Source organism: Sminthopsis crassicaudata, chromosome 4 (assembly GCF_048593235.1).
Source record: "Sminthopsis crassicaudata isolate SCR6 chromosome 4, ASM4859323v1, whole genome shotgun sequence".
NCBI lineage: Eukaryota > Metazoa > Chordata > Mammalia > Dasyuromorphia > Dasyuridae > Sminthopsis > Sminthopsis crassicaudata.
Window position 1 is genome coordinate 356054961 of NC_133620.1, and position 20035 is coordinate 356074995.

General features: G+C 34.7%; 1 protein-coding gene across 20 annotated transcripts in view; it reads right to left on the reverse strand.

Annotated features, from left to right (window-relative positions):
- Positions 1–1139: 1139 nt before the first annotated feature.
- The window catches only part of MBTD1 (mbt domain containing 1), a 75183-nt gene continuing 56287 nt past the window's right edge, over positions 1140–20035 (reverse strand). For 16 of the 20 annotated variants that reach the window (XM_074261806.1, XM_074261804.1, XM_074261802.1 and 13 more), the window contains 11 exons: positions 16805–16939; positions 16429–16517; positions 15173–15407; positions 14479–14534; positions 14023–14127; positions 12997–13144; positions 12025–12107; positions 11198–11432; positions 10488–10565; positions 6837–7028; positions 1140–2242 (listed from right to left, as the gene is read on the reverse strand). In XM_074261806.1, coding sequence (XP_074117907.1) covers positions 2124–2242; positions 6837–7028; positions 10488–10565; positions 11198–11432; positions 12025–12107; positions 12997–13144; positions 14023–14127; positions 14479–14534; positions 15173–15407; positions 16429–16517; positions 16805–16939 — 1475 coding nt within the window. In that variant the 3' untranslated portion in view covers positions 1140–2123. The remainder of the gene's footprint in view (positions 2243–6836; positions 7029–10487; positions 10566–11197; positions 11433–12024; positions 12108–12996; positions 13145–14022; positions 14128–14478; positions 14535–15172; positions 15408–16428; positions 16518–16804; positions 16940–20035) is intronic. The other 4 variants (XM_074261812.1, XM_074261811.1, XM_074261810.1 and 1 more) reach the window with 1 other exon arrangement.

The following is a 20035-nucleotide window of genomic DNA, read 5'->3' on the forward strand; positions in this document are numbered from 1 at the left end:
TGACCTTCCTGCTTTACACCTTTATTCCCTGCAGACTCCCCAACCCCAGGCTGTACTGACCTCAAGATCTAAGTATTCAAGGGGAAGGTGGGGTAAGCCACGAAACTTTGGCTTCTTTTGCCCATATCGAGTGGGCTCAGAATCCTGAATTTGTCACTGAGCCTGAGGATTGATTTAAGACAACTGCTATCTTTCCTTTGGAAGTTTCCCAGTTTTCAGTTTTATGGGAGGATTCTGAAAGTTAAAAGATTTAGGAGGCATTGAAATATTGTATTTGGATTAAGTCCTCCTCAGCAATCTTAGCTTAGGATAAGCAAGTAACCAGTAATTTAACAGCTGAATTCACATACAATTGACACATGAGAATCAACTAGTGTTGCTGATATGATCTACATGCCCCAAAAGGTCAGTATTAAGAAATGTTGACACTGGGGTTCCATACATTCCTACGAGATAAATAACAAATTTTACTTCCAGTAGCAACTACAAAACCACATGTTATTAACCCCTCTTGCATAGAATGAGGTAAACCTGTGCGTATTACCAATGTTATGTACCCAAAATTAGAGCAATATTTTAGAAAATAAATTGCTGGTTTTCAACTTTCTATGCACTTTTAAAAGTCAAATAAAAACTTACCTAAAATGGTCTCCTGGGGCTTTCTGTTAACATCTTTTAAAGCATTCCATAGGCTGAAGGACTGTAGAGGTTAATCATGTTGATTATTTTCTAATTAGCCCTACCTACTATCTACTTGAACTCCAGAGGAGATGGTCAGTATAGCACTCTGAAGGGGACAGGCTAAGGCCCAGAAGCACTTAGAGAACACACGCAGTTAATTCCTGAGAATTTAGTTAATGAACCTTACTGGTAAAAGCTAAAACTCTCTATTTTTTCAGTCACAACTCAGTAGAAAGCTTAAAAATGCAGAGAGCACACATTCCCCCTCCCACCACCCTTTTAAAAGAAGCCACATACACTTTTAAAACAAGGAATGTTTACATGGTCCAAATTAGTTGTTACTTTTGTTAAGAACTTGTTTTGGCTGTAGTGATATACAGTTTTTACAGTACATGGGAATTTTTAAGAGGATGAACACATTCCTTTTCAATGACTTTTTAACAAAGCAGAACTGGAATGATCTGAAATTTAGATTTATTCTGGCTTTAGAAGATGCTCCATTTGTACTTTCTGGTTAATAAAGAACATCTGGCTTTGGGGTGTGCTTATGCTAAATGTCATCTCACAGAATGAAAAAAGAGATGTCAGAAAGGAAAGAACAGAATTTCTTATTTCTTTTAACAGGGGTGTTTTAGAAAAAAAGAAAAACTTAGGACAATTTTGCATTTTCCCCAACCCCACTTTGCCAAGACAAAGATGCTATGCATAAGCTCATTGTCAACCATTCCAGTTTAATTAACACATGAGTGTTAAAATAATTTTGATCATATCTAATTAAAAAGATAAGTTGTAAAAAGTATCTAGAGTTCCTCCAGGTTCATACAGAACTCCAAATAAAATTTCTTGAGCATTTTTCAGAATGAAAACATTTCTGTACAAACATTTAAAATGGTCTGCAATAAAATGCCAACAACTCAAAATCCGTCCCACCTTCCATGATCTACGTGGTGATGCTCCTTTCATGAGGGCATCGGTTGCATATTTCTGCAGCAGAGGAAGCTGGAGATGTGACTGGCATAGTTTTGAAGATTCCAAAATCTCCCAACTTGTACCAAAAAAGGTTCATTTGTAATGACAGTTCATTTGTATTTGCAACTATATCCTCCTTAAATCATTTCCTGCAATCCTGTTACTTAAACTTTAAATCTTACCAAAAAGTTAGAATTTCAGTTCTTGTTAACAATGCACAATAAATCCAAACTTGGAAAATATTACAAAATTCTTTCAAAAGCTTCAAATACAACACAAAAATGTCCATCTTTATAAATTGAAAAATTTCCCCGACTAAAATAGTTTCCCCACCCACCTCAAAAATCCAGAACTTAAATCTCTTCTATGGTTAGCAAAGTGACCCAGTAGAATTGTCCCCCCTATCCAGTTGGGTTGGTAATAAATCCATCCTGTAGAAAGCTCTCCCTCCCCCTGGTTTCTGAGTTGTCATCTCAGGGTTCCTGTTTGATGTAATAGCTGGCAGAGCCATTGCTTTCCTGATCAGAAGCTCCTTGGAGGAAGCTGTATTCCTCTCCATCTAGCAATTCTTCCTTCAGCTGCAATGGAGTCACTACATTAAAAGAAAAAAGAAAAAGGAGATATACATTCCCAATACAGTCATGCCCTTTTTCTTCTAGTCTAGCCAACTTTACAGGCAAGGAGGTTTCTTCATCCCTTTAGTAACTTAAACACTAAATTATAAGTATGAGCATCAAGGTGATTACAGCAACAGAGATGATTAAGGAGATAAGCAGATAATGAAAAGCCATGCGAACATGAAAGACAAATGGTGTTCCTCAGAGGGCACTTTCTATGGCAAGTATAAGATCATGGTGTTTATATTATTTGGATGATAGTCATGTGCAAACTTTTTCATTCAATAAACATTTATTTAATATAATAAACGCTTACTGAATAATGATAGTCTGTATTTAACCTTAAGGAATTTGTCAGAGGATGAATGAAAGAACTATGAAGTGAATATTCTAGTAATCCTTGGTGATTAAAAACATTAAAGAGGCTTTATTGTGTATTACACTATCCCCAGAGGGAACTTTAATGAACATTCCACTGTGTTATAACAAAATATGTTATAATTTAATGTTTACTTTTATATAAGTACAACTACTTAAGACTTCCAGAAAGATGATGGCGGCAATAATAGGAAAATTAGAAGTGTCAAATTGATGATGTCACAAAACAAGGTCTTTTCTTCAATGAAATGTTTCGGGGAAGAAACTGATTAATAATCTTTTAAAATTTAAATACACAGGCAGTCCCTAACTAATAAAGAAGTGTTTTTTGTTTTTGTTTTTTTTAATAAAAAGTTAAATAATTTGCAGGTCAGCCTACAAATACTGATTTAACACATAACACAGAAAATATAGTACTTGCCTGAGTTTTGAGAGCAGGAAGCCCCCAAGGTATGGGATGGTGAGGAAAAAAGGGAAGGAGAACAAGCAAGAAAGAAGGAAGGAGAAGAGTTTCTTTTTCCATTTTCTAGGTGGAGTTGGCCTAGGCAAAGCAGAATTTGCAAAAGTAACAACTGCCTTTTATTTAATATTGTAGAATTTAGAGAATTAAGAATGTTGGATATCATGTATTAAGAGCCGGAGAGGACCTTACAAATGATCTGGTTCAATTCCCTCATCTTACAGATGAAAATACTGAAACCTATAGAATGGAAGTGATTCGCCCCAAATCATGAGCCTATAAAGTGGCAGAGCTGAGGTCTGAATCTCTAGGCTTCTGATGCCCATGAAGATTGGGAGGCAGAGATGGCCTGTGGAAAGAGAATGGAAGTTGGGAGTCTGGCCCTCATTCTACCTCCTTTGTGACTTTGGGAACCTCATTTACTTCAGGACCTCCACATTCCCCTTATGAGGACTAGATGGCCCCTGGGAGGCTCTTCCTGTTCTAGATTTGTGGCCTTTCTAAAAGCTTCGGATCTCGTGCTTTTTTTTTCTATAGCACGATGTGCTTCCCCTACCTTCTCTTTCTCCTATTCAGAGTAACAGATCTCAGGGAGGGGCTAGGAAGAAGCAAACTTTATGGAACTCTCAGTACCATAATCTTTCAGTTTTCCCCTAACAGTTTAAAAAAAAAAAAAAAAAAAGGCTGTTTAATAACTCAAATTAGCACTTTAGGGGCATAAATGAAGTAACAAGTTAGGGTAGCAAGTTCTGAGGGTTTGGTAGTTATGTCTGGGGTTCTTTCCCTAGGCCATATCTACTTTTAAAAACTTCTCTTATTCTTTTGAAGTCATGCCTTTTCTAAAAACTCATGTTATATTTCATGGCAATCAGGGAGGCTGTTATTTGTGTCTACTTATGTATATATGTCAGTTTTAACTCTGTCATTCATAAGTAAAAATCTACCTAAACTAAAATAGTGAAGAAAACCAATTTGTACAGCTCAAATTGGTCCTGAGAGAACAATTTGGCTTTCTAGAATGCAAGAATCTAACAGTCATCAAACTATTCAATGCAGAAAAATAAGGTGCATTTTTGCATTTACCAAGTGTTAATGACAAACTACACTAAAAAATAGTAAGGTGAATTAAGTATATTTAATTCCCTGATTTCAATTGTGAAATAACAATCATCTCTGACTTTTTACTACCTAACTAAAAAATAATTTTTATTCAATTCTTTTGCTTTTGTGCTTGTTTTGTAACAATGTTCATGTAAATGGACAGGAAGGAAGTTCACTATAGCTATCCAAAGAATTCTAAAATAAACATAAGAAAGGTAAATGAAACCAGTTCTTGTATTTTTTTCTTTCTCTCCTGTCACAAAAGCATCACTGAGAATATAAGTGGATAGTAATTTCAAATGTCCAGCTGTTAACCTTCAAATCTATCACCCAAATAAAAGAAACATTGTAAGCATTTTGACTACATGAAAATAAAGTCCACTGAAAATCAAAAATGGCCAAGTTTCATTAAAGGTGCAGTACCCACATTAAAAGGTCGATTAAAAGATTTTTTTTTTTATATGATGACCAAATGAATGAGAAAAAGTGTTACTGAAACCTAGATTATATTCGGAATGATGTTTTAAATATAAGAAAGGTAAGTACAAGATCCACAGTATGCCCTAAATGTTGTCTACATTTGCAGAAAATAGCAAATTTTGGTTTTCATTTTCTTTATCTTCTCTAAACATGAAAATGATATGCTTAAAAAAGTAGCTGGAAACAATGATGATACATTCATTCAAGTGGAACTTAGTTCTATATAAATTTCGTCTACCTGAAATCAAAATCTGGAAATTGTTTTCATGGCTTATTTAATTCTTCAGCCTCTAACCTTAATTCCTAAGATGCTAAAACAACTTTTGCAGCTTTATGAAACTTTGTATATTTTAAAAAGAGGCAGTTCTAACATTACCTTGACGCTAAATCCCTATTGTTGCAGGAATTTAAAAAACCAAATTACATTTTACCACAAATCCTAAATTATAAATTCTTCAAAGAGATCTTATTAAACCACAATATTCAGTTAAAAAAAGCAGAGCCACTTAAGATCACACAAAGCCACAAAGCATAGGCTCATAGCTCTATGGCTACTATGTCTATATCTACAGATACAGGTATAGCTCTATACATATTTCTAGTATATCCATCTATAGTAGTCTATTTATCTATTGATCACTGCAGCAACTTGGGAGAAAATACTCTTGCTAGGCCACATGATTTCCTCAGAAGTATTAATTTTTAATACTTCTGGGTTGCTCCAAATCCAGTTTTCCCATGGCCAATGAAACAAGACAGACTGTGAAAAACATCAGTATTTAAAAAAACCTCTCAATAATGCCAATTATTTTCAACTTTCAACTTCCAAGGTCAAAAACCATTCCAGATACTAATATATCACAAAATAAATAACTTTAGGGAGCTAGTTGGTCTAAAATGTCAGCAACATAATAGAATAAGACATTTAGAAGAAGCTTCCTCTTCTAGGCAAGACAGATAATGTTAGATTTAAAGTTCTTATGGATACAAAGTAAGCCACAGAAATTCTTCTAAATGGCAAGAACTCGTACTGATTTTTAGAGGGAATGGAAAGGAAACTATACAAACAATGGAAGTGGGATGAGATGTATGCCTATTCTACAAAAATCATTTGAGATATTTATAGTAAGGCAAATGCCATTGAAGTTTTCATTTTCACAAATGTTAGCAAAATAAGGAATGAAAAGGATTCACAGTCCTATCCATCTTGGCTCTCAGCAGAGAAATGACATTTAAAACAAATACAAAGTACTGTAGTCTAAACGTAACAGCAGATAACAATCTAACCAAAGATGTTGATTTTTCTAACTTAGACTTACAAGACTCAATTGCATCATATTCAATTACAGTGACATTCTTCAGTACTCAATGATTACCTTGTGTCAGATCTTACCAATTAAAGTAAAGACAAATTTTTTCAACAGTCTTCCTCCAAGTTTTAAAGCTTACATCCTTTAGGCTTTTTCTTGGCCCACAAAAATTAAACTTGTAGCAAATGCCACCTACTTATTTAATGGCTGGAGTTTGTGAAGAAATACAATTACAGAAATGAAAGAAAGCCAAATTCAGCAGTCAATTTCAAAGCTGACTTTGAAACTACAATCTCTCCACCAAGTCTGAAAGTTCTTTACTCACAGGTCCAAACTATTATCAGCACCAAAAATACATTCTGATCTCATAAGAGAGCTCCTTTCCCAGTCAATGTGATGCTATGAAATGCTATGGGTTTGTTAAATGAATCTTTTCCTTTGGCTTTGGGTAATCAGATTAAAAAAAAAAAAAATACATTCCACTTTTGCAGGAATTAAAATCCAACAGAAATCCACAATGAAAAATGTTCTGTAGTTTTTGGATGAGATTATGAAGTATAATTATACTAAAAAGTCATGGTTATCTTTTAGGTTAATTAATTTTGTGAATCTACTCTGATCTAAAGTTCTAAAGTGGTCAAACTAAAACAAAAATCCTTCCCATATGATTTATCTGGTGAAGTAGCTACCAAGCACTAATGAAAATGAAATTTTTTATTGAAAAGAAAAAAAAAAATTAATGAGTCAGCATCTTTCATGCCAGACCATGCTTTGTTTCCCACCACCCTACCCAGCAAGATTACCATCTGTAGTACCTGAGGTGCTGATGTGACTAATTACCTGTTTTGAGGCTGGGACTGAACTCTCGGCTAGTGCTGGGAGGTGGGAAGGCCTCCGGGGCTGTCTGTGCTGGAAGGGTTCGATATGGAGGAGGAGTCAACTCTTCGTCACCAGAGAGGCTCCTCCGCACCCCACCAGTCATGGGCAGGCTCGACAAACTGACAGGCTTCTTCCCAACTGGCATCTTCCTTTCTAAACATTAAGTCAGACTAAAGTAAGCTTTTACTTACATGTGTGGTAAGAAAAGTGCATTAAATAAGTTGGAAAGTTTGTGGAGTACAGAGCACAAGATTGGCACTCTGAAAACATGGGATTCTATATTCATTCTCTAGGAGTTTGGAAATCCCAGGCTTGGAATCCTGAGTTGAACTCAGTTGAAAAGCAAAATCTGAACTCGAGAGAGCATTGACTGGGTTGGGAGAACATCTAGTTCATTTCCTTTAACCAAGAAAAATCCTTAGACGTATCTTGGAGGGAATAACCTGCTAACAAGGGGGAAAGATTCTTCTAAACCTTGCTCAGTGGCAGCACTTCACACAAAACCCCAAACACTGGTGTTTGGTTAGGAAGGAAAGTACGATTGTTTGTGAATTCAGAGTGTGACGGAATTTCATAATATGAATGTACCTATATAATTTAAAAAAATCCTTTCTTTGAAAAGAACCTAGTTAAGGTAGTTCTGAAACTTTTTCTAAGATAAAAATTCTGATTTTATGCATATTTAGAAGCAAATGAATTTCATTTTAATAACAAATTCATCACACCCTTCAGTTTCATCTCCAGAAAAACCATAAGCTTTAGGATTTATTCAATGCTTGTACTGTCAACAAAAATGTTTTGGAATAGGTTGCACATAAATTTGAAGTATTTAAAAACAAACAAAAGCAAAATAGTCATCTACTTGGCAAGAAGATAAGGTATGGACAATCTATATAAGATGTATCAACCACGTGGCCCACAATACTTCTTAACACGTGGCCAGAATTAGATTAAATGCATTTGGGAAATATTTAACAAAATAAATAAAAACACAATAAAATATTGATATTTCATTTTAAAATTAAGTCAATATGTGGCTTGAGTATTATGTACCCTTTGTGTGGTATAGTAGCTCCTTTTTCTATTTGAGTTTGATACCATTGGTCTAAATGAATAAAAGTAGCAACAGATTACCATATTGCATGTATGTTTAAGATGCCAACAAAGTTTTCTTCCAGGATTTAAAATATCTCAGGTAAGAAGACCAAATACAGCCTATGTTTACATAACCAGGGCAAAAACCAAACCAAAGCTGTATTTCTCACTACTACTTAAAATAATGTTATAATCAATCTAAATATTAAGTTTCTATTGATTTCTAAATTGCTAACCCTATGCCATGTGTCCATCTCATCTCTTCACTAATATATGACCAAAGAATAAAATGCAAGTAATTAACCACAGAAAACTAAGAAAACTACTAAGATTAGCACCAGTAAAACCACCAATGAACAAGACATATAGAATGCCAATTTCCATACTTTACAACAACTACACTTTAACTCAAAGATGTTTTTGAAAATATATACCATAAAGCTTATAGGAGCCTATTTATGGCATACTATCTTTGTGTTAGAAAACACTAGTTAATATGCATCCACACTCATAATAACAACACATACATCCCTGTGCACAATTACAGAATGTTAAGATTCTCCAACTAGACTTTCCTATTTCAAAAGTAAGCAAGCACCACTGAAGCAATTGTTTTAGGAAAAAAAAGAATTAAAACTGAAGTACAGACCACATAACCAGTACATAATTCTACTTGCACACAATACAAATAAAGTACTATTTTAAAAAAGTTGTTCTTTCCATGTCTATTACTCTTAGATTTCTGGCTGCAAAAACTGTAGTGCTTTATGTGCCTGGGTTTATTTAGAATACTACCCTTTATTTTCTTAAGAGGGACCTTGGATCAGTTCTATCCTGTCTGGCAATGTGATCGAAATATCTGAGAAGATTTCCTTTCTAACCAGCACAGAATCAAGAGTTCTTCTCAGCAAAGCCACAAGGAGTTAAAGGTCCTGTATATTTCTTTTTCCTTTCCATTTCTGAGGGAGTATTTTAAAACTTTATAAAATATATCATAAAACTAAGAAGACCTGAAATGCTAATGAGATAAAAATGTTGCATCTTTTGCTAAGAACATTTTTCCTAAATCCAGTCATAGTAGGAACCATGTCATTAAAAACATCCTTATTAATGTTATCACTTCTTTACTATGGAATCTTTTCTTGTGGGGCCTATTTGAATCAATCAGTCTAAAACCACACTCAGCATATACACAGTAAAGAACTGCAAGATTTGTGTTCCGAAGGGATATATATATAATCTTAAAAATAAAATATCATGTAGTACTGGCTAGAATTTAGTTCTATTCTGGAAGGAGAATTTCTAATATTAAAAAGTTCAAATAGGAAATAGTCAAGACAATCTTGGTTACAAACCCTTTATGGTAAACCTAGAGATTATACCTTCCCACAATCTTTCAGTTCATATTTTCATTGGAATAATTTTTAGTTAAGTTTCCTGGTTGATGGGGTCAGAATTCCCATTCCTATGGAAACAGTTTTAGGTAAATATGCTAGACATGGCAAACATCCAGCCTATAACAATACTGGGATTATGTGACAATTATAATAACACCACAGAAGAGCAGGGTTTGGGGAAGGAGTCGCGTTGGGGAAAATTTGTTCTGTGGCCCAAAATGTCTCTATAATGGCAAAATGATGGAAGAGAAAGAATACTTCACTTCAAATTATTACACATTGACTAAAAATAAGAAAAAGGGAAGAACAGAGCATGAAGACTTCTTTAATCATGTTGTCCATCTCTTACCAGTTGATGATAATGATAATTTTTCATCTGAACATAAGGCAAGTCAACTGGAAAATTCTGGATTTGAGTTTCTATTCTTAATTGCATCTTAACTTTCAAAAAAAAATATCTTTAAATCAATATGAACAAACTTGTCTCTTGGAATGAAATACTGTATGACAAGTTTGATGAAAAGAAAAAAAATCATTCATTCAAGCTAAATAAGAAAAAAAGGTTTTAAAAACACTGTCAAACATACCTGCCTAATATATTCCCACCAATAACCACTCTTTCTTTGTTATGATGTACATGTAACTGTATGAATTTTGTTTGTTGGTAAGCAGCTTGGATTTTTTTTAAACAATGGAATACTATTTTTAGACAGGAATTCTGGTTATAAGCTAGTTAGAGTCATTATGCTCTGACTCTTTATTTTAAAAACTAGGTTTTTATTATAAAACAATTAGGAAAAATCTGAAATAGATTATTTAGAATTTAAAGTATTAATTATGAAATCCTAACCAAATGTCTAAAAATATTAAAGCAAACATCTTCTTTTACCATGCAAGACTAAGAAATACTAACCATTTCCTTACAAATTGAACCCCACCTCCCCAGGCATTTCTTATTTACTGAAAAAAGATTTGCCTTTTATGGCATACTGCACCTTTAAGCATAATACTTTATGTACAATCATCAACTTCAACAAGGAATGTTACTTTCCCTTAAAACACAATAACCACAATTTGTTAACAATGAAAAAGAAATGCGTATTAATATTTGGTGACCCACTTTTCTTGTGTCCTTTGTATTGCTGTGACTTAGCCTTTTTCTTCTGTTTTGATGAACCTGATTGGCTTTCTCTTGATGCTGGAAAAAAAAAAACACAAAACACCAAAAAACCACAATGGTTCTGGGTATTTACTCATGACAGCAACCATCATTTAAATGATTTGTACTCCATATGCACATGAGAGAACATTTTAATAATAAATGTATATTGAAGCTTCATAAATTTGATAGATTATTCTAGAAAAGTCATGAATACATGAAGCCCTTTTCAAATAATGATATACTAATTTAGTCTGATGAAAGATGTTACTTTGATCTATATTCTGGACCTTAAGTTCAAGGTTTCTATGGCATACTGTTATTGAACCAGACATAGGAAAGTATGTCCCAGTTGCACATTCTTGGAATGTAATTAAGTACATTAAGGGCAAGCATAAAATATATACTTCTGGGGCAGCTAGGTGGCGCAGTGGATAGAGCACCAGCCCTGAAGTCAAGAGGACCTGATTTGTGATTTCAGACACTTAACACTTCCTAGCTGTGTAACCCTGGGCAAGTTACTTAACAATAATTGCCTCAGGGAAAAAAAACCATACACACACACACACACATACACACTCTCTCTCTCTCTCTTCTGAAGAAGTCCCGATTTAAAAAGAAAAATTAAAAAAACCTACAAGTAATATATTTTTGGTAAGTCAGCAACTCACTCTGTGGTGCTGGAGGCTGTAATTGATATCCAGTTAATTGGCACCATCCAACAGGATAGAGATCAGGGGACTCACAGTCTACCCACTGATCATACTCTTCTTCCCAACCATCAAAATGGATTCTCAGTAGACGATGAATGATTCGGGTCACTGTGGCTACACACACTAAGCGTGGTTCCATGAGGTCTACAGCTTCTAATTTCATCCCAACACGAAATCCATGATTTGGAACATCCTGATAAGAAAAAGAACATTCTAGCTGACAGACAGTAGAAATTACAAGACAATAATGTGGAACAGTAGAAAAACCCTTAGACTTGGAACCAGAAGAATAGGTTTAAGTGCTGTCTCCAGCACTTACACCAGAGGTACTGTGATGCAAGGTAAGCCATTTAATCTATAAACCTCAGTTTCCTTATTTGTGAGGAAAAAACAATACTTGCATTAGACCTCATCAGTGGGATATGGGTAGCAAATGAGATAGTATGTGAAAAAGGCTTTCTAGCCATAAAGTCTTATATAAATGACAGCTTTATCTTTTGGAAGCACCAAGCAAAATGCCTGGCATTAGCCAGCTGATTCCTAAATTCTATTTCAGTTCTAAGTCTTATCAATTAGTTAATAAATGTTTGTTGAACTGACTCAAAGTAGGAAAATCAAAGGTAATGGAAGGGAGCTAAATAGGAATAATTTATACAAAAATGATCAGGATTTATGAATAGTTCTTTAATTATAAATTAAGATGGTGAAGCATTTAAGAGCTAGTTATGAAACTTTATGGAAAAGAAAAAAGCTTTACAAGTAGGTAACTACAATTTTCTTTTTACCTTATTAAACAACTTTACTGGTGCTGCTATGGAGCCAGTTTCCCTGAGGTAGTCAAACCATTTGAAAGGAAGTTTTGTATAACCTGAAAAATATAGCATTGTCCTAAGTGGAAACTCATTCAAAATTCCTGAAACATCAAAAATGCAGATAAAAAGTTTCTAAGAACAAATAAAAATCTTGGAGGTTTTAGGAAGGGTCATTTAAATCAATTTCAGACACTTTCCTGTGGTTCTAATGAATTACAGAACTCTTCCTTGCTCTCCCCTAAGTTAAGAGGATTTTGTCCCCTTAGAAATAGACATTGGGGCCCAAACTAATTGGATGGAGGCTAACCTAAAGACCTCTTTGCAGAGGCATCTTTTTTCAATTCAAGCATTACCTAAAGTCACAGATGTCTGCTCTCATACTTAGGTCTGGCTTAGTGAAATTCTTGAAACTGTGGGATCATTTCTTTATGTGTTTTGTTAGAAGAAAAGGGAATATAGCAAGACTTAAGTTTTGCATTTTTTTCTACTCAATTTCTTTTTCTTTAGATCTCTGAAGAATAAGTATTTCATGAACCATGTTATGTGGCCACTTGTTTTGCTGAGATAGCTGTACCTTAAAAAGGCATTTTAATGGAGTTTTCAATGACGAGTCTAATAAGAGAAGTTGCCTTTAAGGCTTAAAGATGTGTGTTGTAAAAAAATACTCTTGTTATATACTGCAAATATCTGCTAGACCTGTTTTTCACAATAGCTCCTGGTACTACAATTAATTAATATTCTACATAGGTCTACAATGAAATGTTCCATAATGCACATTATATGGTCCATTAAACCTTTTAACATGTAGGTTTTTTGTTTTGTTTTGGTATTGTATACAGATTTTAAGGACAACACTGGATAAGCTGCACATATATACATCAAAAAGACATTGATAAAGATATCATTATAATATCAGAAATATCATCTTAGGTTAAAATGAGATACCTCTGGGTGGAGTTAATTCAATCATGTTAATTTCACAGAAACCAACAGGGAAAATAGAAGGGGAGGTTGCATGGTAACAAAACCAGTCAGATCCATCTGCTGCTTCTGATCCATCAATCCCAATCATAAGGAATCCATCTGCTAGCACCTTTATGAATTAAAAACCCAAATATTTGAAATTAGAAAACACTCTTAGGAATTCACGTTTAAAAAAGTAAATCTAAACTACCTTTTCGTTTACAACTTTATTTAATCTACTGGAAGAATCTTTTATGAAGATAAAAAAAGGCTTATGTTATATTCATAGATTTTTATGTTGCCTAACTGAAATATATAATTTCATTAATTCTGAGTTGGCAATATAAAATCTAGCATCTGCTAGGGCTACATATAAGTGGGGGGAAAAAAAGTTAAAATCTTCTCCAACTCTGGTTAATGACTGAAATTCCATACCTTAGAATTTTATTCTTTCTGTTTAGGCTTTTGAATTCTGTTAAAATGCAAAACATCCTTGGTAATAATAAGAATTTTAACAATTACCAGTTATTTATATCTGATTATGAATCCAATGTCAGATTCTTTCAAAGATTATGAATTAGACATGGAATGGGAAGATGTAAATGAGAAGTAGGGGTGGAACACTTGCTGCAAGACTAGGAGATTGGACACAATAAGGACCAATATGGATTCCAGTGACCAGGAAATAAATTAGATTGCTTATAAGACAGGATACATTGTAGATTACAATACTGGCATAGTATCCCTTTGTAAGTATGGTTTCAAAACAACAACCTCAGCAAAATGCTATATGGATGACCTATGTTAAGGAAGTAAAACTTACTTTGAAGTTATCTTGGTATACTGGTATTCTCTTTTCCTAGTACAGATGCAGACACAAGCTATTTAGGTGTAAATATTTCACTACCGTTCTAAATAGCTTCTATTTTTTTTTTTTTTATCTTGCCATTATCATGTGGCTCCAGTCAATACCCATTTTTTTGTTTAAACTTACATTTATTATCTCACCTTTCTAATGGTTGCAACACATATTGCAGATAGATTTAGAGGATCTATAGCTTCCAATTTCATTCCTTCCTTGTACCATTCCCCAGTCTGGTCTACATCTTTTACCTAAAGGATTATAAGAAAGTACATCTACTATTATGCAAAAAATGCTGCTACAGTATTTTGCAAAACAGTACCCATAAGTACCCATTTTTAAAAACTCACCAGAGAAGAGGTGAAATAGTTTCCTACCTACCTAACATTGTTGTTCAAACTTTCAATAGCATTAAAGGAATACAGGGAAATAAGACAGAATTTTAGAGCAATTATAATAGAAATTTATGATACCTATGTATTACAAAGTCTTAATCTTTGTAAATGACCACATAATTGTGATTTCCACTACTTTATGAAAATACCCACAACCCTCTTTCAAATCTAATTTACAAATGAGGGTTCTTATGAAAAATCTCTTACCTTAGCAAATAAATGTGGTGGTGTATCAAAATGTCCATCCTGTTTCTTAGTAATATCTACAAGGAAAAGTTACATACTAATCTGTCAGCATTTGAAAGATCAAAAACCACCTTTCTTTGAAAGTCTTACGATTTACATGGCACATGATGCCCTCAAACATGGCAAACACATGTCTCCCACACTTCAAAACTACTCTTAAAGAGTTCTTTTCCCTGAAGAGAACATGTGCCTATATTATTAATAGAACTAAATTAATTTGAATGCTGATATTTTACAAGGTAGAGAATTATTTAGATCGCTTAATTTTAGAAGTGCTACTAATGTGTATGATAAAATGCTGTCCAAATTTACTTCTAAAACTTGATTAAAATGGGAAAGTAGGGAAAACTATACTTAGGTGTTTTGTTTTGTTTTGGTTTGATTTTATTTTTAGATAAGCTGAAAGACTGAAAAATAAGAAAACAATCATTATTTGACTATGGACATATTTTGTAATCAAAAGCAAGCAAAGGAAATATATGATATTAATCAGTTAAGACATTATTATTTGGTGTAAACTATTCACTAACTAAATTAGAAGATGCTTAGATAAATTAGAAGACTATAAATCTAAGACTTTTACAAGAAAAATGTTTGAAGAGTTCCATTAAGACACATTGATATTTGAAACAAAAATCTCTATAAATGTGCTCACCAGATCTTTTGAATCTATGACCTATACTTCGAGACCAACCGATATGATGAATCAGGGGACTGTACATGTGGCACCAGAAGTCGTCGCTTTTATCTTCACTTTCCTCATAGACCAACCTCAGCCTCCCTCCAATCACACTTTCCACAATGGCAACCCGGGTCCGACACAGATGGGTCTTATCAACCACTTCTACTCGCATGGAGGGCTTGAAGGGGTACTGCATGCTTTCTGACACCTTGAGATCAAGACAAGAAATAACCAGGTGTTTGCTTCAATCCAGCAGACATCAATTAAACAGCTACTAGATATAAGGGACTGCAAAGGGGCTGGGTACTCCAAGGTGATCAATAAGACTACCTTGAAGGAACTGACATCTGCTACGTGTGTTGGTATGAACATTAATTTGCTCATTAATTATTAAAGCAAAAAGGATATGGCCAGAAAAGGAGGTAAAACAGCCACATACTAAGAATGCTAACACAATAACTGGACAGTTACTGGTACTCTAAAAGATCCAAAAAGAACCAAACAATTAACCCACTCAGCCTTCCCTGGTCTGGAAGCCTCTGTCCTGAAAGAGAGCTTACCTTCTACCCAAAGAGATGCAACATGTAAGAAGGATGCCCAGAAAGACAGCACAAGCATGTAATAAGGACACACACACACACACACACACACACACACACACACACACACACACAGAGAGAAAATGAGTCCCAAATTATGAGGCTTCTAGAGTGAAGAGCCCTGGCCTGAGCCTGGAAGAGAGCTAGCAATTCCAAGAAGTAGAGGTGAGGAAGGAAAGCAATCCAGGCATAGGGGACAACCTATGCAAAAGCCTGGAGGGAATAGACACTGTAGGAACAACAATTAGGTCAGCTTAACTGAAGTATAAAAGGCATGAAGATATGTAACATGCATTCAGTCTGGAAATACATATTAACAACTATTTATGAAAAGACATAAGTATGAACTGTACAAGAAGAGAGCTTGTGAATGGGTTTTAATCTATATTGGTGAGGAAAGTACCCACAAAGATGAAATCTGATTCCAAGTATTAAAAAGGATGTGCATTTCTTTCAAATCATTTTTATAAAGAATGTTTGATGAATGATAAGATCAGTTCACTGTGGTTTTAAACATATCTATATTAACACAAAGCTTTGGAATAACATATCTTGTAAATCCCCAAATGCCTGAATCCAGACAATTCTTTTATGTTTTAGTTAAAAGTGATTTATAGAGACCAGTTTTACCTTTTGAGAGAAGTCAGGAGGAAGTGTTTTGGCACCAGTAAGTCGTTTCACTAGAAAAGCTTTCCAGTTTGTATACTTGTGTTGAATGGCTATTGCAAAAAAGAAATCATATTTTAACAAGGCATGGAGGGTATGTGGGAAATAAGACGTCTTTGTTAAGAAGAAAAAAAAAAAAAAAGGCAAGGCCAATATTACCATGTATCCCAGGAATTGAGGACTTTAAAATTAACACATATTTGAATGAATTAAAAAATGACTCAAACCAAAAATCTTGGAAATTAATTTTAAATTATGATAGAAAAGACACAACATAATTCCGATATTGCATATTCATTTAAAATATTGTGGGGTCAACGGTTCTATTACTTTTACTTACTCCGAGGAGGAACAAGAGGTTTCCCACTGGCTGCACACCAACCAACTGGATGGATATCAGACCCACATATGTTGCACCAAAAGTCCAGGCTGGAGTCACTTTCAAACCCTTCATATCTCAAAAGGGCATTATAACCTGAAAGAAATGGAAAATGTTTAAATAGGAAAACCCCCAAGTGTAGCAAAAAGGATTTTTGTCAAGGAAAATAAAATATATCCATCGGAACAAATTTAAAGAGAAATGCATAAAATATCTTATTTTTTGTTTAGAAACGTCTTTATCAAATGCTAAGGGGAAAAAAATGAATTAGAGTATCTATTACTAAGTTTTTGAATCAAATAAGAAATGAACTGCATCCATTATATTACATGTTAATTTACTCAAAGTTATATTGTAAAGCAATTGCTAGTTTCCTGGATGATTAAATAATTCATTATTTTTACAAATTAAAACAATGAAAACCCAGTCCCCTCGAATCCTGGGATGCACAGAGCTGAAACTTCTCTTGGGTTTTCATAGTCTATGTTCTGATTAGTTCTGCATGTCATATTCCCCTTAAAGATAGTCATCTCCACAAGAATGTGAACTCTAACATACTTTATACAGTACTATTTACATAGTAGCCATTTATTCTTGTGGACATGACAGTCTTTATTTTTAAATTTATTTTTGTTAAAGTTTTTTATTTTCAAAACATATGTATGGATAATTTTTCAACACTTACCCTTGCAAAATTTTCTATTCTACCTCCTTCTCCCTACCCCTCCCCTTAGATGGCAGGTAGTCCAATACATATTAAGTATGTTAAAATATATGTTAAATTCAATAGGTGCATACATATTTATACAGTTATCTTACTGTACAAAAAAGATCAGATTTAGAAAGGAAAAAAAACTTGAGGAAAACAAAAATGCAAGCAACAATAACAGAAAGAGTGAGAATGCTATGTTGTGGTCCACACTCAGTTTCCACGGTCCTCTCTCTGGGTGTAGATGGCTCTCTCCATTACTGAACAGTTAGAACTGGTTTGAATCATTGTTGAAGAGATCCACAAACAATAATATTCCATAACATTCATATACCACAATTTATTCAGCCATTCCCCAACTGATGAGCATCCATTCAGTTTCCAGTTTCTGGCCACTACAAAGAGGGCTGCCACAAACATTCTTGCACATACAGGTCCCTTTCCCTTCTTTAAGATCTCTTTAGTTAATAAGCCCAGTAACACTGCTGGATCAAAGGGTATGCACAGTTTGATAACTTTTTGAGCATAGTTTCAAACGACTCTCCAGAATGGTTGGATTCATTCACAGTTCCACCAACAATTTATCAGTGCCCCAGTTTTTCTATATCCCCTCCAACACTGGTCATTATCTTTTCCTGTCATCTTAGCCAATCTGACAGGTGGGTAGTGCCATCTCAGAGTTGGAGATGACAGTCTTTAAGGGGGATATGACATACACAATTAGAACAACTCTATAAGAACCTAAGAGAAGTACTAACTCTGTGTTTCCAAGGGTTGAGGGAACTGGGTTTACTGAAGGGATTAAGGAAAATTTGGTTGAACTGGCATTTGAACAAGACCTTTTAAAGGACAGGTAAGAACTCCATAGACTGGGCAAATAAGGGGTGAGGAGGAAAGCTGAAGCAATTTCCTGGAAGAATAACTGATAATAACATATAATTTTTAAAAAGTTTTATTTACCAGATATATGCATGGGTAATTTTACAACACTGACAACTGTCAAACCTTATGTTCTAATTTCTCCCCTCCTTTCTCCCCCCCCCCCCCCATGGCAGGTTGACCAATACACATAACATATAATTTTAACAGCTGTTCTTGGGTCTTAACTGCCTTGATGTTTAACAGATTAAAAAGAAAATGCCCCGCATATAAAATGACACTTCTTTATGACCTACCAATAAGAGACTAATATCATTTAGCTTATAAGCACATTAACTTTCTGGTCTAGCATATTTTTAACATGTTAGAAGGGCAGCTCTCTGCAAGAACTTCAATGAAGGAGAAAACAAGTGACCAATCATACGCAAATGAGATATTGGCTGTCATCTCAGAGAGAAGGCACTTGTATTCAAAGATTGGGAGGATTATTGCTTGAGAAAGTCAGGAAAGTCAGGGAAACCAGAAAGAGCAGCTATGAAGGGAGAGACACCTCCAGGCACAAAGGACAGTCAGTGAACATTCCTGGGGTATTTTATGCAAGGGACAGGAAGAAGAAGAATATAGAGCAAATGGAGAGAAGTAACATGTAATAAGATTAGAAAGGTAGATGAGTGGGTAGGGAGTAGGGCAGGTTATGAAGGGTTTCAAATGCCAAAACAGAGCATTCATTTTTATCCTGGAGGTAACAGAAAGCCACCAGACTTTACAAAGATCCCTTTGACAGGTGGGTGGAAGGAGGACTGAAGTGGGTAGGGAAACCACTTAATAGATTACTGCAGTAGTCCAGGTGCCAGCTGATGAGTGTTTGCATCAGGATGGTGGTGGCATAAGCAAGAGAAGTTGTGAAGATAGAATACAGGATTTGGTAAATGACTGGATTTTGGAGGCTGGAAAAGGAAGAGGAATCTAGGTGACTGGGGGAGTGGTGCCCTTGACAATAAGAGGGAAGACAAGAATTAAGCAATTAATTAACAAACATTTATTAAACATCTACCATGTGCCAGGCATGTTTATCTATGTGTATATTTGTGTATATATTGTATACGTGGGTGTGTGTATCTGTATATATACATACACATAATCTAAAGAGAACTAAGGTGTATGTGTATATATCTATCTATCTATACACACACACACACAAATATAATTATAAAAGTAATTAAAGAGAATAGTTTGAGGGAGAGGGTCAGGATCATAAAAGCTCTATGGCAGAGACAGCACTTAGAGAGCTTCTATAAAATTATAGTAAGTAAGGGTAAGAAGTGCATTAAAGATATAGGGGGGGGGTCAGTTACAACAAAGGCATGGAAAAAAATTGTATGGTGAGCATAAAAAGGGCAATTTAGATGGACTTCAAAGTGTGGAAAGTAGAGTAATATCCATTGAGACTAGATAGGTGGGGGCTGGGGGCCAGGTTACCAAGAGCTTTAAAAACTAAATAGAGAATTTATATTTGATCAGAGGCAATTGGGAACTAATGGAGTTTGGGGACTCATATGGCCAAATCTAAGCTTCAGAAACATCCCGGTGAAGCACTTTGTGGG